Here is a 25,845-nt window from a genome sequence, read left to right as displayed (position 1 = left end):
TGGGAGGTGGGTGGTGAGGGTAAGGGGGCTGAGCGATAAATGGGGGGGTGCTGGGGAGAAGATAGCTAGGAATGCGATAGATAGATGAAGGTGGGGGGTGATGGTGATGGGTCAGAGAGGAGGGTGGAACAGATAAGTGGGAAGGAAGATGGACAGGTAGGTGGACAGAATCTGCTAAAAACCAGGCGTGAGGCCTTCATATCAGGAGACCCACTCAAATGTAAGGAATCCAAGTATGACCTTTGCAGAGCCATTAAGACAGCCAAGGACCAATATTGATCCAAACTAGAGACCCAGACACCCAGCGACTATGGCATGGACTGAATGACATCACAGGTTCTAAAAAGACACAGTACAGGATAGCAGACGATGACCTATCCCTCCCAGATCGTCTCACGCCTTCTATGCTCACTTTGAGCAGAATTTCGGTGGGGAGGTAACACTTATTCAGACAAGTCCTGATGAACGTATCCCAACAGTCACTGCATCAGAGGTCAGATCAGTTTTCCTTTGTGTGAATCCAAGGAAAGCAATGGAGTACCAGGCTGTGGACTCAGGGCATAGGCAGATCAACTGGGGAGGTCTTCAGCCTCTCCCTGCAGCAGGCCACTGTCCCTGCCTGTTTCAAGAGGGCCAACATCATCCCTGTGCCTAAGTCTCAATGACTACCGCCCAGTGGCCCTACCTTCAGTGGTCATGAAGTGCTTTGAAAGGCTGCTCATGGCATTAATCAACTCCAGCCTCCCTACTACTCTTGACCCACCCCAATTTGCCTATCGGACCAATAGATCCACGTCAGATGCCACATCACTTGCCCTTCACTCCTCCCTAGAACTAGAACAGCTTGACACCAAGAATAGCTATGTAAGAATTCTACTCATTGACTACAGTTCAGCCTTCAACACTATTAGCCCCTCGAGACTGATTACCAAACTTAGTGATCTCAGACTAAGCCTCACTCTCTGCAACTGGATCCTCAGTTTCCTGGCCCACAGGCCACAATCGGTGAAGATCGGGGACAATATTTCATCCCCACTAACACTCAACACAGGAGCCCCCTAGGGATGTGTAGTCAGCCCCCTTCTGTACTCACTCTATACCCATGACTGCGTCACCAAATACCAGACTAACGCCATTTACAAGTTTGCTAATGACATCACCATAGTTGGTCGAATCTCAGATGGCGACGAATCAGGCTACAGATGGGAAGTGGAAGACCTGGAAAATTATGCACTGAGAACAACCTAGATCTCATTGCCAGCTAAACCAAGGAACTCATTATTGACTTTAGACTGAGTGTTACTCATGCCCCCCGACACATTAACAGCACAGAGGCGGAACGAGTGGAGTGTGTCAAGCTCCTGGGAGAGGTCATCCACAACAAGCTTTCTCAGACTCTTCATGTGGACGCACTGGTTACAAAGGCCCAACAACGTTGTTTCTTCCTCAGGCAGCTGAGGAAATTTGGCATGACGCCGAATACCCTTGCCATCGTTTATAGGTGCGCCATTGAGAGCATTCTGACTGGATGTATCACTATCTGTATGGCAACTGTACCATTCAAGATCAGAGATGGTTACAGAGAGTGGTGAACTCAGCCCGGACAATCACAAAGACCAACCTCCCATTTATAGAATCTATTTACCAGGCCCGCTATCAAAGAAAGGCCACCAGCATTCTCAAAGATCCATCACACCCTGGCAATGTTTTTCTCCAACCACTACCATCAGGGAGAAGGTACAGAAGCCTGAACAGACGCACCAGCCTGTTTCACAACAGTTTCTACTCTATTGTTGTTACAATACTGAATGGACTCACAAACACTTAACATTTCCTTGTACCTGTGTTTTAGTTTTGTCACTGTTGACCTATTATTACTATCTATGCTACTTAACTATGTGATCTGCCTGTATTGCTCACAAGACAAAGCTTTTCACTGTGCCTCGGTACACGTGACAATAAATTCAATTCAATTCAGGTAGGACAGTTCAAGAGGGCGGTGCTGAGTTATAAAGTTAGATCTGGGATAATGTGGAGGGAAGATGAGGCAACTGGTGAAATCGGCATTCATCCCGCTTGGTTGGAGGCTCCCAAGGCAAAAGATGAGGTGTTCTTCCTCCAGGCGTCATGTGGCTAGAATTTGGTGGAGGAGGCAGCCCAGAACTTGCATGTCCTTGATGGAGTGGGTGGGGGAGTTAAAATGTTCGGCCACAGTGCGGTGGGGTTGTTTAGTGCATGTGTCCCAGAGATGTTCCCTGAAACATTCCGCGAGTTAGCGTCCTGTCTCCCCAATGTAGAGGAGACTGCATCAAGAGCAATGGACACAGTAGATGAGATGTTTGGATGTGCAGGAAAATCTCTGCCCAGAATGCTGAAAGGGCTGGGGAGGGAAATATATCTCTGGAGGTGGGGTCTGGCTGTAGGTGGTGGAAATGACGGAGAATAATGCGCTGTATCTGGACTTTGTTGGGGTGGAAGGTGAAGACCAGGGTGTTTCTGTCCTTGTTGCAGTTGGAGGGTGGGGTTCAAGGTCAGAGATGCACTGGAGGGCATTGCTGACCACGTGGGTAAATTGCGGTCCTTGAAGAAGGAAGACATCTGGGATGTTCTATGATGGAATTGATCATCCTGGAGCAGATGCAGTGGAGGTGGAGGACTTAGGAGTAAGGAATACAGGAGGAGGGTGGGAGGAGGTGTAGTCCAGGTTGCTATGGGAGTCAGTAGATTTGAAGTAGATGTTAGTGTTGAGTTGGTTGCCGGAAATGGAGATTGAGAGGTCCAGGAAAGGGAGGGAGGTGTCCAAGGCAATCCTGGTGAACTTCAGGCCAGGGTGAAGGTGCTTGTGAAGTTGATGGACTGTTTTACCTTCTCGTGGGAGCATGAGGTGGCTCTGATACAGTCTTCGATGGAGCAGAGGAAAAGGTGTGGAATGGAGCCAGTATAGCTGCGAAGATGGACTGTTCCACATACCCGACAAAGAGCAGGCATAGCTGGGGCTCATGCGGGTGCCCATGGCTACCCCTTTGGTTTGAAGCAAGTGAGAGGATTCGAAGGAGAAATTGTTGAGGGTGAGGACCAGTTCAGTTAATCGAATGAGTGTGTCGTTGGAAGGGTACTGGTTGGTTTGGTGGAAGAGGACGAAACTGAGGGCTTGGAGGCCTTTGCCATGGCGCTTGGGTGTGAACTGTACAACCTCAACATGACCTCCTAACTCCTGTACTCAAAGGACAGAGCAATGAAGGCAAGCATGCTGAACACCTTTGTAATCACCCTCCCTATATATGCTGTAAACCTCAAAGAACCTTATGTATTTGTACCCTTAGATCCCTCTATTCTACAGTAAATTGTATGAGTCCTACCCTTGATTGTTGTACCAAAATGCAATATTGTGTCATAACATTGCTGAACAGTCTAATTAAAAATAATTAGCAGTGATTTAAGGATCGGCTGTGGAACCTTTAAAATGGAAAAATGAATTCACACCTGCTGGTGTCTGAGCACGTTTCACATCAGTGCAGACTAAGCCCTACGGTAAAGATGTTATGTAAACAAACTGGCTCATAGTATTTTATACATTTATGAAGGTTAGTAGTCATGGAAAAAATGATCTTGGCTTTCAAATAAGCAAAATGGGAAGTATTGGCTCTCTGATACTTGTAGTTCACAAACCGCATAAATCATTGAAAAGTGATTTCACAACATATTAAGATTACAGCGTTGTGAAATGATGTGGCTTGTCTGAGGAAGTCACAAATATGGCACCATCTATTCTTAGTTTAATGACACATTATTAGAATAGTGTTAGAAAGTAACATTGTCCTTAATGGAAGTGTGAGTATTGAAGATGGGGTTTGATTGAATTGTTACTGATGCGACAGCACAGTCTCTGAAATGGCAAAGAAGGGTCTGGAATAATTTCTTTCAGATGAAATATTTTTCTAAAGATTTTTAGTTTTCATGTACTCTTTCTAATGGAAATGCCTTTGTTTTCTGGTATGTGATGAATGCAGCAGAATGAATCGGCTCATGTTTAGTCGCTGTGCCGACCTCTGATGTATGGAACAGGGATATTGCATTATAGCCTTGAACGTGTAATTCTGCCCTTTTAAGCCTTTTACCTCAATAGGTTAGTATGCGGAACCTTGTACCCAATTGAAGATAGTTTGGGTGAAGTATTGGATTAAGGCAAGTTAGGTACATAAAGTGGGAAAAGAAACCTAAAGGTAGGATTGGATGAAAAGAGATGGGAAAATTTGCACACATAGCCCAGGGGCCAGTTGATATGTATCTGCTGCCATGCTTAAATCTTGTGAAATCCAATGAGATCGCTTTAAAAACTCATCAGATTTTAAACAGATAATAGTGATCAGATATTGGGGGCATTGGAAATTGGTAAGCGTCTGTCTGCTTCATGGATCTCATTAATGTTTCTTTAGCTTAAACTGTATTCCATTTTGTAAGTTATTGAAACTGGAGAAGGCCATTCAGCCCTATGAGGTTGTTCTACCATTTGAGTAGATCATCGTATCTTGTACTGTGCTGTTCCATTGTCTCACACCATTCCTCCACCAGTAGTAAGATTGGTCAGCTAGCTGTCATATGCTGTAGACCTAGTTATTTGTAAGTACAATCCTAGGGCATCTATATATTTACTCAGGCTTTCTATTGTTCATGTTGTAGGAGATGTTATAGTCCAGTAGATACAGTCTTTGGCTTTGAGATAGCGATGCTGGGTTCAAGTCCCACTCCTGCTGACCACTGAAGGATTGTTCATGGCAAGGTTCAATCCATTATTAATCCTTCCAACAATACCCCAAAAGTCAAAATATTGTGTGTGTAGACGCAAAACAAACTGCACAATTGAAGTTTTCTGCAGTTCATTTCTGTCTGGACAGTTGGAGTGTGATTTGGATATTCACTATATTGTGGCAATACCTCCTTTTCTGTCATTACAATTTCTCCACGCATAGCCTATGGTTAGGTATTGGGCACTTAACTCTTCAGATATTTTCAAAAATCTGCTGCATTGTTCGTTTCGCTACAAAGAGAGTCCTATGAACTTTTATAACATGCTGAGATTATATTTGGTTTTCCATTTGTCCATGTGTAACTTTAATGATTATATTGTAGAGGAGATGTTTCCACAATAAATAATTTACTCCCATGCTAGTTACTGTCAGTTATTAGTTCCCCCTTTTCTCCGACTGACTTTCTCCACCCAGTACAGCTTGGAATATTTTGTGCAGGGCTACGGTGTGTGGTGCAGTTAGTATCGTGACAGCTCATTTGAATGATACCCAGGGAAATCTATGAAGGAAAGGCTTAAAAATTGTTTTTTCTTTAACATAGCTCATTATGAGGGACCAACTGAAAGTTCATAATTGTGAAAGGATTTGAAAGGGTAAGTAGGGAACAAGAATCAGACATGCTAGATTGTTAGAGAGAGTTAGAAAGATTCTGTTAGCACTTACACAGGTGAGGTGAGGTAACGAAGGAAAAGTTATGTTTGTTCAGCTGTCAAGCTAGAAGTTGCATTCTCCCATGTTAGTTGAGATGTTGGTATGTGAATTGGATAAGTACTTGGAAGGAAGGAATATTAGCCCTGAAAGAGAGGATATACTTTTTGTATAAAACACCATTCAAAGTGAAAGCATTTGTCTTTTATTTGATTGCACAGCACTTATTAAGAAGAGTGACTTGCATTTATGTAACATCTTTTTGGCCACGTGATGGGTCTAAAGCACTTTATAGCTAATTAAGTACTTCAGAAGCGTGATTGCTGTTGTCGTTGTAAGGAATACAGCTGACCTATGTGTACCAATTCCACACAAACAACAATGTGACACTGAGCAGATGGTCCATTTAACTGATGTTGATTGAGAGATAAACGTTGGCTGGGACACCAGGAATAACTCTCCAGCTCTTCAAGCATGTAAACTTCTAAAACTATCTGATGAGACAGACTTGGTCCTGATTTAATATAGAGTCATAGAGTTGTCCAGCACAGCAACAGACCTTTTGATCATAGAGTCATAGAGCTGTATAGCATGGAAACAGACCCTTCAGTCCAACTTTTCCATGCTGACCAAATATCCTAAGTTAATACAGTCCCATTTGCCAACATTTGGCCATATCCCTCTAAACCCTTCCTATTGATATATCCATCTAGATGCCTTTTAAATGTTGTAATTGTACCAGCCTCTTCCACTTCCTCTGGCAGAACATTCCATACACGCACCATCCTCTGTGGGAAAAAGTTGCCGCTTAGGTCCCTTTTATATCCTTCCTCTCTCATCTTAAACCTATGACGTCTAGTTTTAGACTCCCCTATCCTGTGAAAAAGACCTTTGATATTCACCCTATCCATGCCTCTCATGATTTTATAAACTTCTATAAGGTCCCCCCTCAGACTCTGACACTCCAGGGAAAACAGCCTCAGCCTATTCAGACTCTCCCTGTAGCTCAAACCCCCCAACCTTGGCAACATTCTTGTAAAACTTTTCTGTACCCTTTTTAATATCTCATCCAGAAAACAGAATCTCCAGTAGTGCAACACTCACTCAGTACTGTGTGTTGGATTGTCAGACTAAACTTTTATGCTCAGTGCCGTGACTGAATGTATTAGCAGACATCTTTAGGTCTTTGGGAACTATAAATTCAGGTAAAAATGATTTTTTTGAACATATATAATTAAAAATAAAAACAAAGCCATTCTTTGAGCTCTAATCCTTGTGTTTCTTTGTTCTCTCCAGCAACATCCCTTCTTCACACTGCACGAATCCAAAGACACGGATGTGGCATCGTTCGTGAAGCTTATTTTGGGAGATTGAAAGATTCCCGTACAATACAACGGCTTCTGCCATTGGTCCATCTACACGTTCTGCTTTGGGATGAAGTCACAGGATATTTTCTGTCAGTGTTGATCTTGGAAAATATATCAAGAGTTTTCAGAGTAACTCTGGCCATTGGCAAGAACGGGGTGGGGGGAAATCTTTAGTAAACTTGTGCAGCTGAAAAGAGAGAGCCCAGTATCTGCTCCTCTAGATGTCTGAGTGGTACTGTGGAGTCCTTTGAAAAACCTTTGTCAATAATTTTCGACTGACTTGCAAAAACCAATAATTGGGAGTAGGTTCTTTTTTTTAATAATTTGTTTTTTTTAATTTAAGTGAATAGTGGGTTATGTTCTCATAATTAATTATCTGCAAAGCCTTCACTGTGTGACTGTGATGAAGACTTGCATTGCCTCAGACTTTGGTCTCTTAAAGGCCACGTTAGCTTCTGAAGTTGTAGAATTTTGATGCAAGGCTGCATTTTGTGTGCAAGTGTGTGTGCGTGTATTTTTAAATAGGTGCACTGAAAATTGCGTGATTGCAGGCAAACCAATGGGTGTGAAGGCAACCAGTTTAAATGGGAGGTGCTATGGTGGAGCCAGCTTTTGGCTTAACACGTCTACCCCTTCCTTTGCCTACGTATGGTGTGACTTTTGTTTGTGTATAAATAATGTGATGTGTAAATATATGCTCACTTCCATAAGAGTAACTCTGGACACACAGAGGTAATGATCCACCCCCATGAATTGTACTCCGGACCGACTAGTTCCATGCAGTCAACATCTATCTGAATCTTTTTTGTATTTTCACCAACAGTGCTAAATCCTGCACTAACAAAAAGTGATATCCCTATAAAATGTAATTTATTTTTAAAAGAAAAGTTCAGATGTTAGTTTATTCAGCCTAATATTGTATAGTGTGCACATCCAACTAATTTTTGCGAGTAGTATTTTATTAAGTGGTTAGGATGAAGATTGTATTTTTACATAAAACTTGTACAGGTCACCTAAAGGCTGAAGTAGATTTTAATAAACCCATAATTTAGTTATTTTGAAAATCAAGATATTTTTGAATTGCTTTTGCTTTTAAAGAGAAAGGGTGAGAAACTGAATGTTGTGAATTTCTGGCCCATATAGTACAAACCTTACAGGAAAGATTAGTTCCTTAAAACTCAGCTGCCCTTCCTTTTACTGGTTATAATGGTGTCAATGTCTTTTCAGCTGTCTTGGACTGTGTAGGAAAGAAATATTTTCGTCAGCAACTACTCAATTAATTCCTGACGTCCGCTAACTTGGGTATTGCCATCCGTGCCAATAGTAGCCAATCCTTTGTGATAAGAGAGTGATCTGTTCTTCCCAATGAATGGAATGACATGCAGAACACATTCAATAGGGAAATTCCAAGTCTGAATGTTTGTTTCAAGAAACTGTGATCCTGAGGTGTCTCCTTATTGGAAAATTAAATATTCTAATATTACAGCTTCTAAACTCCTCTCCTAAGATTATGTTCCTTGTCACTAATTTTTCTTCCATCCTCACTTGATCAATTCAACTGGGGTTCCACAGCCACTGTTACTCTCACCAGTCAAACAGCTGTATTTACTGTCTCGGTTGTCCACAGATTACTGTCTTCCACTCTTTAGTAAGTTAGGAATACTTCTCGTCCGCTGAGGTGGAGTGCATCACTTTTGTGAGGTGCTATCAAAGATCATTTTTCTAACTTTTGGTTTTTCATACGAGAATGGGGTGCATTTTAGCAGTGGTGTTATCCCAACACTAATAGGTATTGATCATGAATCCTGTATTGAAATCTTGTTATTGACGCTAAGGAGAACTGTTGCAGTCTCACTTGACACTGGGAAGCACAGAATTAGCTGTGTGACATATAGATGGCATCTCAATGATTTTGCATTTGGAATCAAAGTCCATTGTTGGAGCAGTTCTGGGTGCCATTTCTGTTCCACTGTTTCCTGATGCAGGAGCTGGAAGGAAATATTGTTCTGAACCGTGTTAACAGTCCCTCAGAACTGCTGTTGTGTCAGTTTTATAGATTATTTTAGTGCCCAAGAAATATGAGCATTTATCTCTTGCATTGATTCTGTTCATCAAAAGCTGTTTAAGTTTGAAAATGGCAATATGCACCAGTGCTTGAATGTTTTGGATAGAGCAGCTTGAAATTCCAAAATCCCCAATTGTTTGCTACTGTTCTCAGAACAGTTTGGAGACATGTTAACCTCAGAAGATATTCTTGTCTTGGGGAATCCTTAAAAGCCCTCTGAAGGTGCTGCATCTCCTTTTATTTTGAAAGGCAGTGGGAGAAATATAACTTTTTTTTTGAAGAGGTAGCTTCACTTTTCAATAGTTTCCCTTTGGTATTTTGCCCCACTTTGACTAACTGAAGTAAAATCCTCAACTACCTTGTGGTGTGGAATTAAAGTGATGCACTTCAGTCCTGGTGCCTTTGAAGGGTTGGTTAACCATTTCATTATTTCTTATACTTCAGCCTTTGTGTACGTCATACTAATGTGACATTTTGTTTTAATTAGAGTGACAAAGGAACAGGGCTAAAATTTTGCTCGGTGCTGGCAATTTTAAACCAAGTGTGTTAACTTACATCAACAGCAAGAGTCTAAGTGGCATTTTACATTTGCCTAAATTTGCTAGAGAGGAATAGTAAGAGTTAATATTTAAATAGGGCTCTGTATTCTTTGCAGAAAACTGAACGCTCATACAGCTGAATCAGGTTAGCTCTTCACCTCAGGTCTAATCTCATTTATATGTCTTCAGTCAAAACAAGGACATCTATTGCTCCTGGCTGAATTCAAAGAGAGAGAAAAACTCTGCATTCCACTCAGATTCCAAAATTTCCCTGAAATTGTAAAGTTCCCTATTGATTGCATGCCTGAACAGATGAGAGTATCAGTCTACTCTTGGGCTACCGTGCACATATATGAGCTGTGGCTTGTGTAGATTGTGGGATGATCCACACTTTATTTCCTAAAGAACCTGAATCTCCACTGACTAACCACATGGATAAGTAAATTTCTCTTGAATCCAGGGGTGCTATTTCTGATGTTCAATCATCTCTTTACTCCAATTTTTCCACCTCACCCTAATTTCTCATGAAGATCCAAAACTGACGTGGCTAATATTTTTGTTCTTGGTTGACAATCTCAAGATATCTTCTAGAGTGTGCAGTGTTTCTGCCTATATTAGTGGTTGGATGTGTGATGGTAAATGAAACTATTACAACTAGTTAAATGTTGAGTTGATTTAAAGACCCTAAAGTGGCATTTCTGTCTTGTTCCATACCTTGACTTTGAGAGCTAAAGTTTTCAAATTGAAGGTCAGCAATGATCTACCTATGATCTTCATCAAATCAATTAAATTACAAACCAGGTGACTGGTTCACTGGGCAAGTTGAGTTTGTAAACTATATTTGTGATATGAGAAATGTGCTGAAGAATCCAAAACTGCAGGCAGGGTAAGTGCATTGAAGAATGTGACAGTGTATCAGTCACTGGGACATCACGCTGAACACTTTTTTTTTTCTCCCCCCCCACCCACCCACCCAGTCTCCAGCCTCTTGCACCATCGAATCGATGCTAACTTTAGCTCTGGGTCATTGAGCCATTAATTTTTTTTTTACAACCTGTAGATGTTTGTTTGGACAATGTTGTGCAAGTTGGTAGAACTTTCTCTGTGCTGCTAAAACCCATCTAAGGTTTAACCACGTTAATAGTACAAGCTCTTCTGAGTGACCCTTTGCTTTGCAGTCTGTTGAAGGGGTATGTTTAGTCATATGCCATTGGTTACTGTGATTGCATTTTAATCTCATCAGCCTCATGAGTTTAGATTTATTATTAAATATGTGGGTTTGAGATGATTAAGGTGAAAAGCATTTCTAAATGCTTAAACTGCTTTACAATTTGCATGTGAGTTGAAAACCAGGCAGAACTTAGCAGCCCTCTATGGATCTTGTTTCCTAAACATTTTGGTTTGAGTGTGCGGGTGTGCATGTTTATAGTGTTAAATAAGCTTGTCCTTTTCAATGTACATGTAGGCAAATGTACTGCACAACTTGTTTGAGTTCACTTATTTATCATTGGTGTAAAATTTAGCTTGATTTATTTGATATCTGGAGGATGTGCATTGAGCAGGGGAAGTGGAAATGAGAAAGTAAAGGTGCTTTATTCCTTTCCAATGGTGACCTGTCTTTCCAAGAAGTTATTATCATTTACTGTTAAGTTATGGGATATTGGTAGCCAATGAACAGTTGGGTTCTGCTGAACGTGAAGCTCCAATGTGAAAATATCCACTTCTGGTTGAATTTTGTTTCTGCTCTGTTTTGCCCTGCCCCTCACAAGAGACTAGTTGATAATTGCTCCTGCAGTTAGTTTGTTGGGTGAGAGGATTCTTTCGCTGTTTTGCCCCTTCTCAGTCAGCCAGAACAGGAGAAGCCTCTTACCTTGGAGCGGAAGAGAGGAGCATGAATATTTCTTTTCACTGAGCTTTCATATTATGCGTGCTGCTGTGATCGAAATGCTGAACCATTCTCCTCGCCTGTCCTCCCACCAGAATCACAATGAGGGTGGGAGAGGGCAGCATGAGGGGAGAACGAATTGGCTTTAAGACTGTGACCATTGTAGAGCAGCCTGAAACATTTAATACAGTAGACCTCTGTGAGAGGTTATACCTGAGCACTACACTGGGGAGGTAAATAAAAGGTTGTAAAACTATTTATTTACAAGCGATCAAGAGGATGGAAGTAATACTTTTAACATCTGAAGTGATTCGAGGGCAGACTCAGAGCTGAGATCTGGTTTTTAAATCACTGATAAAGCATTTGGAATGTAGTTCACCTCCTAGAGAGGTCCCTGTGTGGAATCTAGGGGTCTACTCACTTCTTGAAAACTGAATTGCCATTTGCAGCAGAGTCTGATGGTAAAGGGCGGTGCAATGATATATATTGTTATTTATGATAATCTGATTATTTATTTTTATTGGGGACTGACTGTTACTGCTTCTCTCTGTTGATCAACTCAGTAATGCTCCTGCCACTCTTTCACAATCTCTCATTGAAGTCCTCATTTTTCGCTTGGCCCGAGCTGATAATATCAGCCACGCTGTGGCCTGACAGGATCACAAGACATAAAAGCAGAATAATTCTTGCCTCCTCACCGTAATAGCATAATAGTAGTCACGATGCTTTCTCTTCTGGAGGTCTTCGCTGGTATTGTCACCCCTTGATGAGGTCTTGAGGAGCTGTACAGCTCAGAGCAGTTTATTATTTAGTGTGGTTACTTTCTGTGAAGGGGTTTGTCTGCTTTCAACCTCCCACCACCACACCCCCGTCCCCGAGAGATGGGGTGATCACATTTCTTGTAGAGCAAATACACCACAAGAGCTTTGAACATTAATACCTTAGAGCTAGTGGCCAGGAGAGCCATCTGCCGAATGATAAATGAGGGAAGCCGTGTGTTTCTTTGAATCTGATCTCTTACACAGTAATGCTCTGCTTTGGTCAGTCACATTGAAAGATAGTGTGCCAATTGCCTCCTTTACAACATATAAATTTAAGAGTCCTTGTTGAAACTGAAACTATTTGAGTTGTAAGGCAAGCATTCATTTCTATTCTATTTTTATGATGTATTCTAACCTATACTGTACAACCAATGCCAATTTTGTCACCTTGGATGTTTCATAAGCTTGGCATAAATAGTGTTAATATAACAGTGGATATCATGTTTCTCCTTTATCAGTGGTTTGAGTAAGTGGATGCAACACTGTGTTAATGCTAATTTAAAAACTCCATTGTGTATGTATCTTAAGGACTGTTAAAATGAAGTGTGTGTAGGTTTGATATTCATTAACATTTGAAATGTACCCTGCAGACAAACAGAGAGACACTGCAGCTTTAATGGGGGGACACTCAAAAAATTTTTGTTTATTCAACCTTTTAATACGTGGAACAATCAAGCTGTATTTTTTTTCAAAGAAAAGATTTCTTGAGCCTTGCATGGATTGTGAGACCTGTCATTACTAACCTGTTGAAGTTGATATTTCAAAGAGAAACATCGCATTTGATGGGCTATTTATTTGAGTTCAAACTTACGTCCCATGTTCAAGGCTGAGAATTTGGGCTCATAGAGGCTACACTGTAATAGATGCTCATGACTTCTTTTAGTGTCTATATATCAACCTTTCATTCTGTGATCCTCTGCACTGCTGTAGGAGGTCAGTTAGCTCAGTTGGCTGGACAGCTGGTTTGCAAAGTGGAGTGATACCAACAGTGCGGGTTCATTGCCTGCACTGGCTCAGGGGACCATCAAAGTCTACCTTTTCATCCTGAGGTGTGGTGACTCTCAGATTAAACTCACATGAGCTGCCTCAATGTCTAATGAGTAAGCAGCTGTTTGATCCTCAGGACCAATGGTGACTTCCCCCCTTTTTTAACCTGCACTATTAATTTAAATGTGGAAAAAAACTGAATTTATATTTGTTCAACAAGACAAGTGAATATTTTCTTGCTTTGTCTTTTTACCGCTGTACCTCTGTGTCATTTTAACTTCAGGCCCTTTAATTATTACTTCTTTGTGCAAAATGTTTTGGCTACTTATAAAGACATTTTCTTGTAAACAGTGGCTTTCTTTACAGCCCAACTTCACTGCAACCACTCCACCCACCTACCCCCAACTCCTGCCAAAAATATGCAATTGAAAACATAACCTCTGTCAGTATGTACAAGGACAAAGTAGTCATGAATTTGAATTGTACAATTTGAACAGATTCCCGTCTTTTGATGGCCTTGTTCCCCATGGCAGATTAGTATTGAGTCAAGTGTATTGAGGGAAATTGACTGTTGAATCTTTTCCTCGTCAAACCCAGATTATGATTTGAGAAGTGTACTTTTATCATTTATGCATACTCCTGTACAATGCAGCAGTGATTAATTGTATGTTGGATTTTCTGATACGCTTTTTCTGTATAATTGCCCTTGTGCTTGTTGATTTTTGAATTGCAACCAGAACACTAGTCATATGCTACTTGAATGTGCCACTATTCTTCAGTCAGTCTGATCTTTCCGTGTATGTGGTTAATTTGACAGCTTCTGCTGTCTGGTGAAACAAAGGATAGGCAGCTCTTGGCAGTTTTGAACAATTCGCCGCTAGAACTGGGCATATTTAAATTGCGCAGTTGCCTGATGCAGGAGGGCTAATCAAATTCATTCATTGAGTCAAAAGTAACTTTCTAATTGCATTACCACAATATGAAGAAGTTCTGCAGTCCTCTGTCTTTTTTGGTAGTAGATCTAAAATGTCATTGATTGCTCATGGTTGAGTCCTCAGCCTGACTTTGTATTTAACTTTTAAACTTGTATTCAACTATTTTGTCAACTTTACAGTTGTTGGCATTGGGTATAATCCTTGTTGATCACCATAGAAATACCACTTGTCAACCATGTCATCAGGTACTATGTCAGAATGTTTTAAAAAGTGAAGATCAAGTCTTGAAATGTAAGCAAACCAAAAAAAAAGGCAGCCATGGGTTTTTTTTTTTGAGCATTCCCCTTCGAGTATGTTCTGCTGGTGTCTAAGACATTGTCAATGTTTAAGCTGTGTTCTGGATGTACTATTTACCTCTGTATACTCAAAGGGATGAGCATGCAATATGCGAATATACTGTTTGGACTTGTATGCAAATAACTTTAGCTTGAAGTTGATATTGAAATGAGATATCATTTGAGTGCCTGTTTATGACTTGAAGGTACAATGGGCTTGCTGTGACTTGCAGGATATGTTGGAAAGGACTGCAGCATAGTGAACTATGAACCAGCTCACCTGTCCCCAGTCCCATCTTGTTTTATATTGACAAAAGGAAATCTTTTTGTGATGATAAACAAAATAGAACTTCTGGTAAGGAGTTTCAAAGACACATCCTACAATGTTCAGCTACTTCTTTATGTTAAAACAGGCACATAATTCTGCATGATGCTAATCAACCAAAGCCCAAAGTTTTATGTAGATGGCTGGAAATTTCAAAAACAGAACCAATACCTTGTCCGTCATTAACAATTCCCCACATCATCTGTGTAGGAAAACAATGATCAATTGGATTTATGAAATTCCCTTTGTTTTGGCAGTCAATTCAAATCAATTAAAACATGTTGTCCAATTTATTTTTAAAAAGTGTCCCTTGAATATGTAAGGTATTAAAAAATAATTTTTATGTTTTAGAAAGAGAGTTTGGCGTCTCACACCTCAGAGTAAACTAAAATTAAAGATGCTCAGGAAACCTACTATTTTAAAAATAAAAATCAGCAATTCCTATATTTTTCTACAGCACTTAGCTGCTTTATATCTGAGCCAGAGTACAAACCTTTGCTAAGATTCAGCATTCTGTTTGTGAAGACGTCGTCTGAGACAACCTTGCATCCAGTTTGCCCTCTTTTGTAATGGGGTTTATTCTGAAGAGGAAATTAGAGATTTCCTCAGGTTGACAACAAGTGAAAGGGGAGAAATGAAATGTGCTGACCAGATTTTTCCATGGGTCATACATAGTAGGTTCACAGTCCAACTTGTAGACATGTTGAACTGTCTGTCCAGGTGAGTGATCTTCTAGATCTTAATCCAACCTTTGCTACAATGCCCATCCTAGCTATTGGTAGAGATCTTTAAAAGTACATTTAATGTATCTTTTACCCTCCTTAAATAATAGGAATATGTGCCAAGTGGTAGCAAGGTATTCCAGCTGATCATTGACTTCATTCACCAAGTGCAGCACCTCTGGTTTCAGTTTGAAAAGAGAAAGGCACTTCCTATACAAATATTGCCAGAGACAGTGTACGGTAGTTTTCTGATGAATTGCTTTTCTATTGTTAAGATAAAATACCACTTGAGTTCATCTGTAAGTTTAGACCAACTGTTCTCTTAACTGCAGGCAGTTTGAACAAGAGGACACATTGACCTGGAATTTTCCTGGAGTGTTTCCCCATCGCTGTAACATAAGAATAGTATTGTGATGACTTTTCTTGAGTAGATTTGTGTGGAATTGTTTTCCATGGGTTGTACGCTGGAGTAGTGGTGCAGCGAATTTCCTCGACCATTAGCAGCGCTCCTAAGATCTGTCCAGAGAAGCTGTCACTCAATGAGAAAACATGTCTTTCTATACGAAAGGTCAGTAAAGATGAGTTCCCAAAACATATGTGTTAGCACAAATCTAGGCAAAAAATGTATGCTTGAACCATCAGTCACCTGACACAGCTTTTTGTGGTTTTCTCCACTTTTATTATTGAACTACTAATTACTGAGATATGGACAACATTTGACCAACATACTTCCAGTTTCAGTGTATCAAAATTGTTTGGAAAGCCCCAACTTTTCACCAAGCCTTCAGAGGACTGAATGGTTTTACCAATGGGCATATGTCTAATAATACAAAAACATGAGTAATTGTGACAGGAGGCTGGGAAAGTGACACTCGCTGGCAGAATTCAGCTCCCACTCGCTGTTACCCCCACCAATGCTGTTACCTTGCACTTGTTCCTGCTGGTTTTTGCATTGCTGCCTGGATGATCAAACCCAGCAGGAAATTTGCATCGGATTCCATCAGCAAGGTAGGAACAGAAACCAGCAAAAAAAAATGTGAACCTCCATATCGGTGTGATTCAGGAAATTTCCAGGCCATTATGATGCAATCTGTGAGCGAATTACGCATTAACAAGAACTGTGTCAACAGTGAAGTGTATTTCCCAAAAACCTGCATTAACTTAATCAACACAACCCAGGTTAAATCAAAAATATAGAGGAATTTAAAGCATTTGTTATGTCAAACATAAGTTAAATTGCTATGATCCTTAACATTGACTCAAAGTTGGTCTTGCCTGCAAAACTGAGTTATGTCCTTAGACTGAAATAACGAGGATAATGAACGTTTGCTGATTTGAAGCATTTCAAAGAAAGTCTTAAATTCAGCTAATTTTCTTCAGAATGGTTTTGCATGTTAATAGCATTTAACTTATTAAAAATTCAGTGTATGCCAGCAAAACTAGCAAATGGTTCAGTATAGTTTGTTTAGTCATTTTTAGTGACGTGAATTGGGCAACTCGGGATTAAAAACTCAGTGGAAAAATTCATAATTTTTCTGGTAAGCCTTTTTTCAGCTGTAGTTGTAAAAGTGGACCAGATCACCCTCTCATCAACGTTTCTTCTAATTTTGGAAAACATTGTCTGTTTTGTTCTATTAGACTAATTGATTGCTGTGGTTGACAGAAGATATTGTCTTTGAGAGAATGCAAATAGATGTCAGAGGAGACATGAACTGCAACTCAGCCAGTGCAATCTGTTCCCAAAGCTGAATCTTGACCCTCTAGTCTTTGCAAAATCACCTAAAAGTAATGAACACTAAACAAAATCTGCTTTAAAACTGCCAGAAGATGGTGCTGCAAGAGCAAAAAGAGTCTTGCCGTTTAAATCGTTGTCCATGGAGTTCATTAGACCTGTTCTTTTCCTAAATACCTTTTGTAAACCTCCGTACTCTGCTTTATACATTAGCACAGACTGAAATTGTGAAGTTCTGTGTTTGGGAGCGATGACCAGTGAAAACACCTGCACAAAATAATTTCAAAGACCTTCAGTAAAATAAATGGCAATTTGATAAAATATGTTTTTATATGGTCAGCCAAAAACCTTCTGAGAAACTTAATAGATTAATAAAAGCAAAAGATAGTATCAAGAAATTAAATTAGTCTGCTTAACTTATTGTTCAATAATAATAAAAAAAACAAGGTCTGAAATTTCCCTTCAAGATGACTTATTTGAAATGGAATTTCCTAAAAGTGATGGTAGGACTGTTAATAGTCCATTACTGAGAATCTTTTTAAAAGGTCATAATTTTTCTGGTGTTTTGTAAGTCAATTTTGAGATCAGCACAGATGTACGTTTCTCAATGACCTTTCCAGTACTTAAATAGGCAATGAAATGATTACTTCTTGCAATCTGAAAATCGACAGAGCCTTCTCTTAGTCTACTCATCCTGATGTGATGCTGGTTTCTAACCTTTTACCCAGGCTCACTATGCTGCAAGTTTCTACTCATTGACCTTTGAGCAGCTGCCCAAGACCCTGCTCAGTGGCTGTTTGTTCATCATATCCTACTGTTGCTGTAAGATGTTTGTAAAGAATTATTACTGATTTTAGAAAACAAATATATATTCAGGTTGCTCACTCTAATTGTGTGCAATTATACTGATTTAACTCAATAAAGAGGTATTTTTCCACAATGCACCATCATGTTGGATTTTTATTTCTTAATGTAATTAATTGAATGAATACAATGCATTGACACTTGATCTACATGAAGAAGAATTGATTATTACATCAAAGTTAAAATATTGATCTTAAAGTTATGTTCTCATCATATTGTTCCTGATATTATTTTCTGTTCATTTTAGTGGATATGTCAACATCTTTTAAATAAACAGGCTAAAATCTCTGTCGAAAAATATAGGTGGGAGTTATTTCTCAATGTGTACCCAAGTATCCCATGTTGTGATCGCAGGAGGGAAAGATTTCATACGCCATTTGCTAGGGAAGTGTCTTATTTCTAGCAGTTCTTGGCACTTGCAAAAAAATCACAACAGAGAAGAGACTGAAAAATTTTATACATGCTTTCAGCTTTTTGAAAAATCAGTCAGTGCACAATGAAAAGTGGTTGACACTTTAATTTGAGTAACGTTGTATGTGCTTGTGATGACAATCATAACCTTTCAATCCACTAACAATGGACCAGAGCTACAGATATTCAGACACCAGGTATATCCTGAAAGATCTGCATTAGAGACCCGTCAGAAATCCCAATGCCATGAATGAACAGTAATTCTCGGGATGTTTAAACCACACCTGGGACCCTTTGATAAACTCTCAACATTGAGTTAGAGTCAGAGAGTCTTCAGTGGGTTTCCATTACCTGGATAGTTGCCCATAAAACATTAGAGGGGTAACTGCAAAATGGAATCCTCCCGAACATGTAACATTTCCTTTATAGCCAAACAACACCCCCCCCCGTCACCCCACCTCTGACTTTCTGAACACTGGATTTACCCTCCCCTCTTGCCCACCTACCTGTCACTGTACTTACCCAAATTCAATCCCAGTTTTTCCATCACTTGTCACCCTAACTCTCATCCCTTTATCTTACACTCTACCCCCTCACTGACCTCCCACCTGGTGCCCTAGCCCCTTCAACCATCCTACCCTATGACTCTCGTTGGATTACTGCCTAGCACAAAGGAAGATGGTTATTTTGGGAATTCATGTAACCTAATCCTAAGACATCCCTGTAGGAGACTACCGAAGGAACTCCTAGGATCCTCCTCTTCAGCAGCCTTTTGAATGGTTGTCTCTCCATTGTAACTACAGAAGTTGGGAAGCTTGCTGATGATTGCACATTTGCGACGACTCAGTTACTGAAGCAGCTTGGAACAAGACCTGGGCAACAGTCAACCTTAAACTGGCGAGTGGCAAATAACATCGTCCTTGGCCTTTGTGTGCCACAATCTCCCAAAAGAAAAGATCTAACCATCTCTCCTTGAGTTCAATATAGAGAGTTAAAAATCACACAACACCAGGTTATAGTCCAAAGGGTTTATTTGGAAGCACTAGCTTTCGGAGCGACGCTCCTTCAGGTGATTGCAGAATACTTGCAGAATTACATTTTATTTTGTGCAAAAACTGCATGAATCCATGTAAGATTCCGTAAATCCGTTTTTTAGATTAGAATCAGTCTGACCATTGTGGCACTGACAGTCTCACACAGGGCACCTCACACCTTCAATGCTTTATCTGGGCCGATATGACACATTGTTAAAGTTCACTTGAGAATGTAACTCTTAAATAAAATTTAGCGATTTACATATGAAAGAACTGAAGCTAACATGGTAATTCTAAAAGATGAGAGACTTATCAAACAATCCAAGTCTTTTCAATATATAATTTCAGTTACATCACACTGTGAACTTTTGCTGTAAATTCCGTGTTTTATGATCTTATACTCCACAGCCATCTGATGAAGGAGCAGCGCTCAAAAAACCAGTGCTTCCAAATAAACCTGCTGGACCATAACCTGATGTTGTGTGATTTTTAACTTTGTACACCCCAGTCCAACACTGGCATCTCCAAATCATAAAAATAGAGAGGAGATGGATGGTGTCGTCTGCACAGATTCACTGCAATCTGATTTGTGTCGTTGGCTGCACGTTGTCTCTCGGGAAGAATCCTGCATTGGGTGTCCATCCCAAGAAAATCGAGGAAAAAGGCAACTTTTTATTTGATTTGAATCAGAAATAGAGATTTTGACCCATTTCAGAAGATCTGGGTCATTACTTCTATGTGGCCCAGTACTCTGCAGCAGAAACTTGGCCGATTTTCCCAATCAGTGTTTGATACCAATACGCTGCCTGCTCAGTTGATTAATATATTATTAACTGGATCCAGGCAATCAATTTCCAGGCACACAGACGTTAGAGAAAAAGATGGACTTATTTAAGAATTATTCTTCCCCTGACAGTGGTTAGAATGTACAACTTGCCACATGTGGGGCCGTTGAATGAATACATCATGGATATGCGCAATTCTGGTCTCCCTCCTGTATGAAAGATGTTGTGAAACTTGAAAGGTTCAGAAAAGATTTATAAGGATGTTGCCATGGTTGGAGGGTTTGGGGAGAGGCGGAATAGGCTGCGGCTGTTTTCTCTGGAGTGTCAGAGGCTGAGAGGTGACCGTACAGAGATTTATAAAATCATGAGGGGCATGGAGAGGGTAAATAAACAAGGTCCCTGGGGTGGGGGCATCCAGAACGAGAGGGTGAGGGGGGATAAATTTAAAAGGGACCTAAGGGGCAACATTTTCACACACAGGATGGTGCATGTATCTGTTTCCGTGCTGTACGTGTCTAAGGCTGTATAACTCTCTATGTAGCTAGAGGGAAGCTAGGTAAATGCATGTTGGAGAAAGGAATAGAGGGAAATGCTATTTGACTAAAATGAAGTAAGGTGAGAGGATGCTAGTGTGGAGCATATAGACAAGAATAGATCACTAATCCTCATAAAAGGATTCTGGAGATTTTGTGGATATAATGTATTGAAATGTTGCATCAGCCATGATCATAATGAACAGTGGAGTAGACCCAATGAGCTGAATGGCTTACCCCTGTTCCTGTGATTCTGAATGACCTGTTCTGTGCTAACAGTTCCATAAATGGTTATGGATTTCTTCTGAAATTGGTATTGAACCCTCTTGAAGAGTTGTTCTCTGACCCACGCAGGCTGTGTAGTTTAATCAATTAATACTGTTACAATTCACAATACAGAAGAAACGAATAGGAAGCTCAAAGCAGTTTATTGAAACTTGAAATCTCGGAGAATCATTGTGCTCGATACTCTACACAAAGATGAAAGACCAGTTAGAAGAGATTCAATACTTTTAGTCTGTATTCAATGATGAAGGTCTAGAAATTGATTTATGGGAGGATTCTGTGTCAGCAATGTATTGCCCTGAGGATCTGATTAGCAAGTGGACATTGCAGCCATTGGTGAGAGGGACTGCTAATTGTAACAGTTGTGTAGATGAAACAAAAAACCAATATTGCTGGAAAAACTCCGTAGGATTCTATACGAATGGGAAAAGTTTTGAGGGATGTGGGCCAAATGCTAGCGAATGGGACTAGATTGATTTAGAATATGGACAAATTGGACCGAAGGTTATATTTCAATGCTGTACAGCTCTATGACCCTATGATTCGCAGCATCTGTGCAGAGAATACAGCATTAATATTTCGGGTCCAGAAGTCCATTTTTAGAACTGAGGACATTCTGAAGAAGGGTTTCCGGACCTAAAATGTTAACTCTGCATTCTCTCCATTGATGCTACCTAACCTGCTGAGTTTCTCCAGCAATTTCTGTTTTAGTTTCTGACTTCCAGCATCCAAGTTCTTTGGGTTTTTTTTTTGCTAAGTAGATGAAACCTGCTGAAGTGTTGCCACCACTGAACTCCCAATACATTTTTGGATGTTGGCAGTGGCATGTAAGAAGGAGGTGGGGTGGGGAATGATGCAAAGGGCCTGGCTCCATGTTGAGTTGAGTGAAAATTTTGTGGCCTACCAATCTAGCTGACATCCCTGTAGCAGTCGCTTAAAAGCATGTTGGTTTGCCTGCCATTCACCTGAGAAAACTGACCACCGTGTGATTGGTGCACAGTGCACATCATCGATATCCAGTAATGGAATTGGGCCTACACTAAGTGGTTGGACCTTCAATTCTCAGACTCTTTGGGCCTAACGCCTGCTCGGGTGAGCTCTTTGAATGCTTACAGAGTGCACTCTTCATTGAACCATTCAGTCTGAAAATCTGGTGCTGCACACAAATTTGAATGCAGCAGAGAGATTGATGAAGGAGTGCACCAGCAATGCAAAGGCAGGTGGGACTGTATTTACAGTGAATAACTTTGGCATTCATGAAGGGATCCTGAATTGTTAAACACAATCATTATAATTAAACTCAAAGTGGAAAACGTTTGATTGTCCTCTGCTGTGATCTCCTGAACCTTGATAAACACATGTATTTGCCCAGGATAAAACTTTCAAAAATGTTGGCAGGCAGCAGGGTTTCAGCTGTTATTGTAGGTTGGTTTAATCAGATTAATAAACTTGGCGCTGCATTCTGATTATATCTCAAGCAGCTTTTGTAACAGTAAGCTCGAAACAGCCAATGGACGTCCCTTTTCTAAAATGTCCAATTTGAACCAGGCGCTGATTTTCTCAGTTGACAAGCTACTGCACGTGTTGTCTGTGAGGCCCACACACACATGGGCATTGGATTTTACTCCGTTTTCATTTCTTCTTAAAAGGCAAATACCAGAAAACTTTAATTTGACGACCGTTTAAGGCATTTGGCACAACAAATGTGGTGGCCCCAATTGCATAATTGGCCGCAAGGCTATTTGAAAAATGCAGGTAAATTAGAAAGTGCTTTGAAAATAATTTGCTGCTTTCACATTACTAGGTTTTGCGAGGCCTTGCTCACGTAGGCACTTGCATTCTTTCCATCAAAACAGTTGTACTCTGAAACCATGGTTAACCTACAATAAATTGTGGTGTTTGTACCACAACATGTTCCATGGTTAACTGTACAGGAAAGAGACATGGGGAGGGGTGTGGAATGGATATGGAAAGGCAACAGGAAAAGCAATTCTTTCAAATTGCTGTTCTTGAGCATTTGTAAAGCGTCTTCATGATTAAGGAAAGACAGAGTCGAGAGCAAGTTCATACAAACTGCAGCCTTCCATCACCGTCTGCAGCAGCTAGTAGTCCACAGGATATTAGCTCACATTTTGCGGAATTAAAGTCTGGCACCCTTGCTCGCTCTTGCCTGTTTAAGTATAATTAAATAGAATTTACAACACCGAAACAGGCCTAACTGCTCCATGCCAACATTTATATTTGACACTATCTCTTCCCACTCTAAAGTTAACATTTCTAGTCTGATATGACTAGTTCTGGAGAACGGTCATATTGGACTTAAAATATTTACTCTGTTTCTCTCTCCACTGAAGCTGCCAGCCCTGCTTAGTTTCTCCAGCATTTTCAGTCTTTATTACAGTCTTCCACAACCTGTAGGATTTTTCTTTCATTACTCCTCTCAGTCTGTTTGGCGGGAGTATTTGTTCAAGGTGGCAGGTATTGAGTGCCACCAGTGATGTGCTCATGTGAGCATGCTAATTCTGAACAATGCCTGTGAAGTAGTGAAGGAGAATGGGTGAGTGAGTAACCTTGCTAATGGCTGCAATTAAATCCCCGATTCCATAAGCAAAAGCTTATCAATGTGGCAGCAGTGTCTGCACTTTCACAAGATGTGCTGCAGCATCTTACTGAAGCTCGTCCAAACCCGCAACCAGATGCAAGGGAGAAAACTGCACAGTCCCCTCCAAGTCACATGCCATTCCAACTTGGAACTACAGTGAACCTCCATCTCTAACCGCACTGGGGGAAAGAGCCAACCTATACCACATGGACCGCACTGGTTCAAGAAGGTGGCTCAATACAATTTTCTCAAAGATGAAAAGGTGACTAGAAATAACCAACAAGTGCTGGCCTTGGCATTGATACTCATAGAGATAAAAATCTACAAGAATATCTCCCAGAAGCTTGGAAGCCTCTGCATCAACACTGAATGCTTGGTTCCTACATGTGCCAGTTTCAGTTTTATTTAGGGAAATTATATTCAATGATCCTGAAAGAAAGCTGCACGAGATTTACTTCTCTGGTTCAGCTTCCGTTCACAATGTGACTGCAGATTCGATGCATGCCGTAACACTTTAGAACAGTCCCTGCAGTTTTAGAATAAGTGCATCCTCTGAGACAAAGTACTTCTTTCCAAAGAATGTGCTGTTTAAATGTAAAATTACACCAGGTTATACTTTGTCCTGATTCAACTGTGGAAAAACATGACTGGATTTGTAGAATGTGCTCTGTGCAGAACCTCCAGCTCATAACAGCATCTCAGCTGTGTTCTAGTTTCAGGGCTGTATAAGCAGGGATCAAGACACTTGACTATCTGAGACATGAATAAAATAAACCATTCAAAGTAAATGCTGGTGATGACCCTGAAGTGATCTTCAGAGGAAAATGTGATGAGAGGTTTAGGATGTTCAATGCAGCCAGAACATTTTATTCTGGCACAAAATGTACAATTTATTTGTTACATCAAGCTTTGCTGTGCTATATAGGGACTGTTTGTCACGTTCATTATTTCAAATGTGAATCCAGAGAGATATTTGAGACAGTGCAATAGTGACTTGTTCCAATATTCTAATGATCATGTTAGCACAATGATATAATAATCGTGTCTTGATATAAAAGTAAAATTGATGAATAAATGCCTATTGCAACACTTCCTCTTGAAAATGTAAAATATGTTATTCAAAAAGATTTGCATACTCTTAACCTATCGGGTGCTGAAAAATTGTTGTAGGTTTCAAAATACATATATTTTCTAACTAATATTCAGTAATAATTCTCCATAAATTACTAATACTGAATTTCAGAAAATGGGATTAGTAAATACAAATAACCAGAAGGAAGCAAACTCTAACCAAATTTAAATCATGTTACATTTGTATTTGTTTGGGAACATTACAGCAGACCTAAACGCTTCAGACCATGCTGTTACACTGCACTTATTGTATTTGTACCTCCCAGTATTTTTGGGGAAATGAGTTGATAGATATTTTGCACTTTTTCTGTGATATTTTCCGTGTAAGCAGAACTTAAAAGTATGCATAATTCTCAGTGTATAGATAGATGAATAAATTTTCTCTCACTGGCTTCCGGACACTGCTGAGATTTCTGAAAGCAAGACAGAGTCATAGAATCATAGTGATGTACAGCATGGAAACAGACCCTTTGGTCCAACTCGTCCAGGCTGACCAGATTTTTTTAATATTATTTACAGTGTGGAAACAGGCCCTTCGGCCCAACTAGTCCACACTGACCCTCTGAAGAGCAACCCACCCAGACACATTCCCATCTTCACCTAACACTATGGGCAAAACCGGAGCACCTAGAGGAAACCTACGCAGACACGGGGAGAATGTGCAAACTCCACACAGGCAGTCACCTGAGACGGGAATTGAACTCGGGTCCCTGGTGCAATGAGGCAGCAATGATAACCACTGAACCACCATGCTGCCCCACATTCTACACCCCTCCCCCCCAAAAGGAAATTAAGGCCAATTTGTTTTACTTCTGTATTTGGGACAATTTAAAAATATTTACATTTTTAAAAAGAATAAATTATTGACTACTTTAAGAAAGATAAAGTAGTTTGAAGCAGTCAGCTTGTTTGAAAAAGCCATGTATGTTTATTTATTTGTTACTGACTGCAGTTATAAATACCAATTGTTGCTGGTGGGTTGGTTGAATGGAAAGTTTATCCTATATTTCGACTTCAAACTATTGAGTAGA

General features: G+C 40.2%; 1 protein-coding gene across 3 annotated transcripts in view; it reads left to right on the top strand.

The window, feature by feature from the left end:
- LOC122562211 (dual specificity mitogen-activated protein kinase kinase 6) overlaps nt 1-18,129 on the top strand; it is a 141,115-nt gene extending 122,986 nt beyond the window's left edge. Inside the window, exon 11 of one of the 3 annotated variants that reach the window (XM_043714911.1) lies at nt 6,753-18,129. In XM_043714911.1, coding sequence (XP_043570846.1) covers nt 6,753-6,997 — 245 coding nt within the window. In that variant the 3' untranslated portion in view covers nt 6,998-18,129. The remainder of the gene's footprint in view (nt 1-6,752) is intronic. The other 2 variants (XM_043714914.1, XM_043714912.1) reach the window with 2 other exon arrangements.
- The last annotated feature ends 7,716 nt before the right edge of the window (nt 18,130-25,845 follow it).

Source organism: Chiloscyllium plagiosum, chromosome 24 (genome assembly GCF_004010195.1).
Source record: "Chiloscyllium plagiosum isolate BGI_BamShark_2017 chromosome 24, ASM401019v2, whole genome shotgun sequence".
NCBI lineage: Eukaryota > Metazoa > Chordata > Chondrichthyes > Orectolobiformes > Hemiscylliidae > Chiloscyllium > Chiloscyllium plagiosum.
This window is presented reverse-complemented; position numbering and strand designations above follow the sequence as displayed.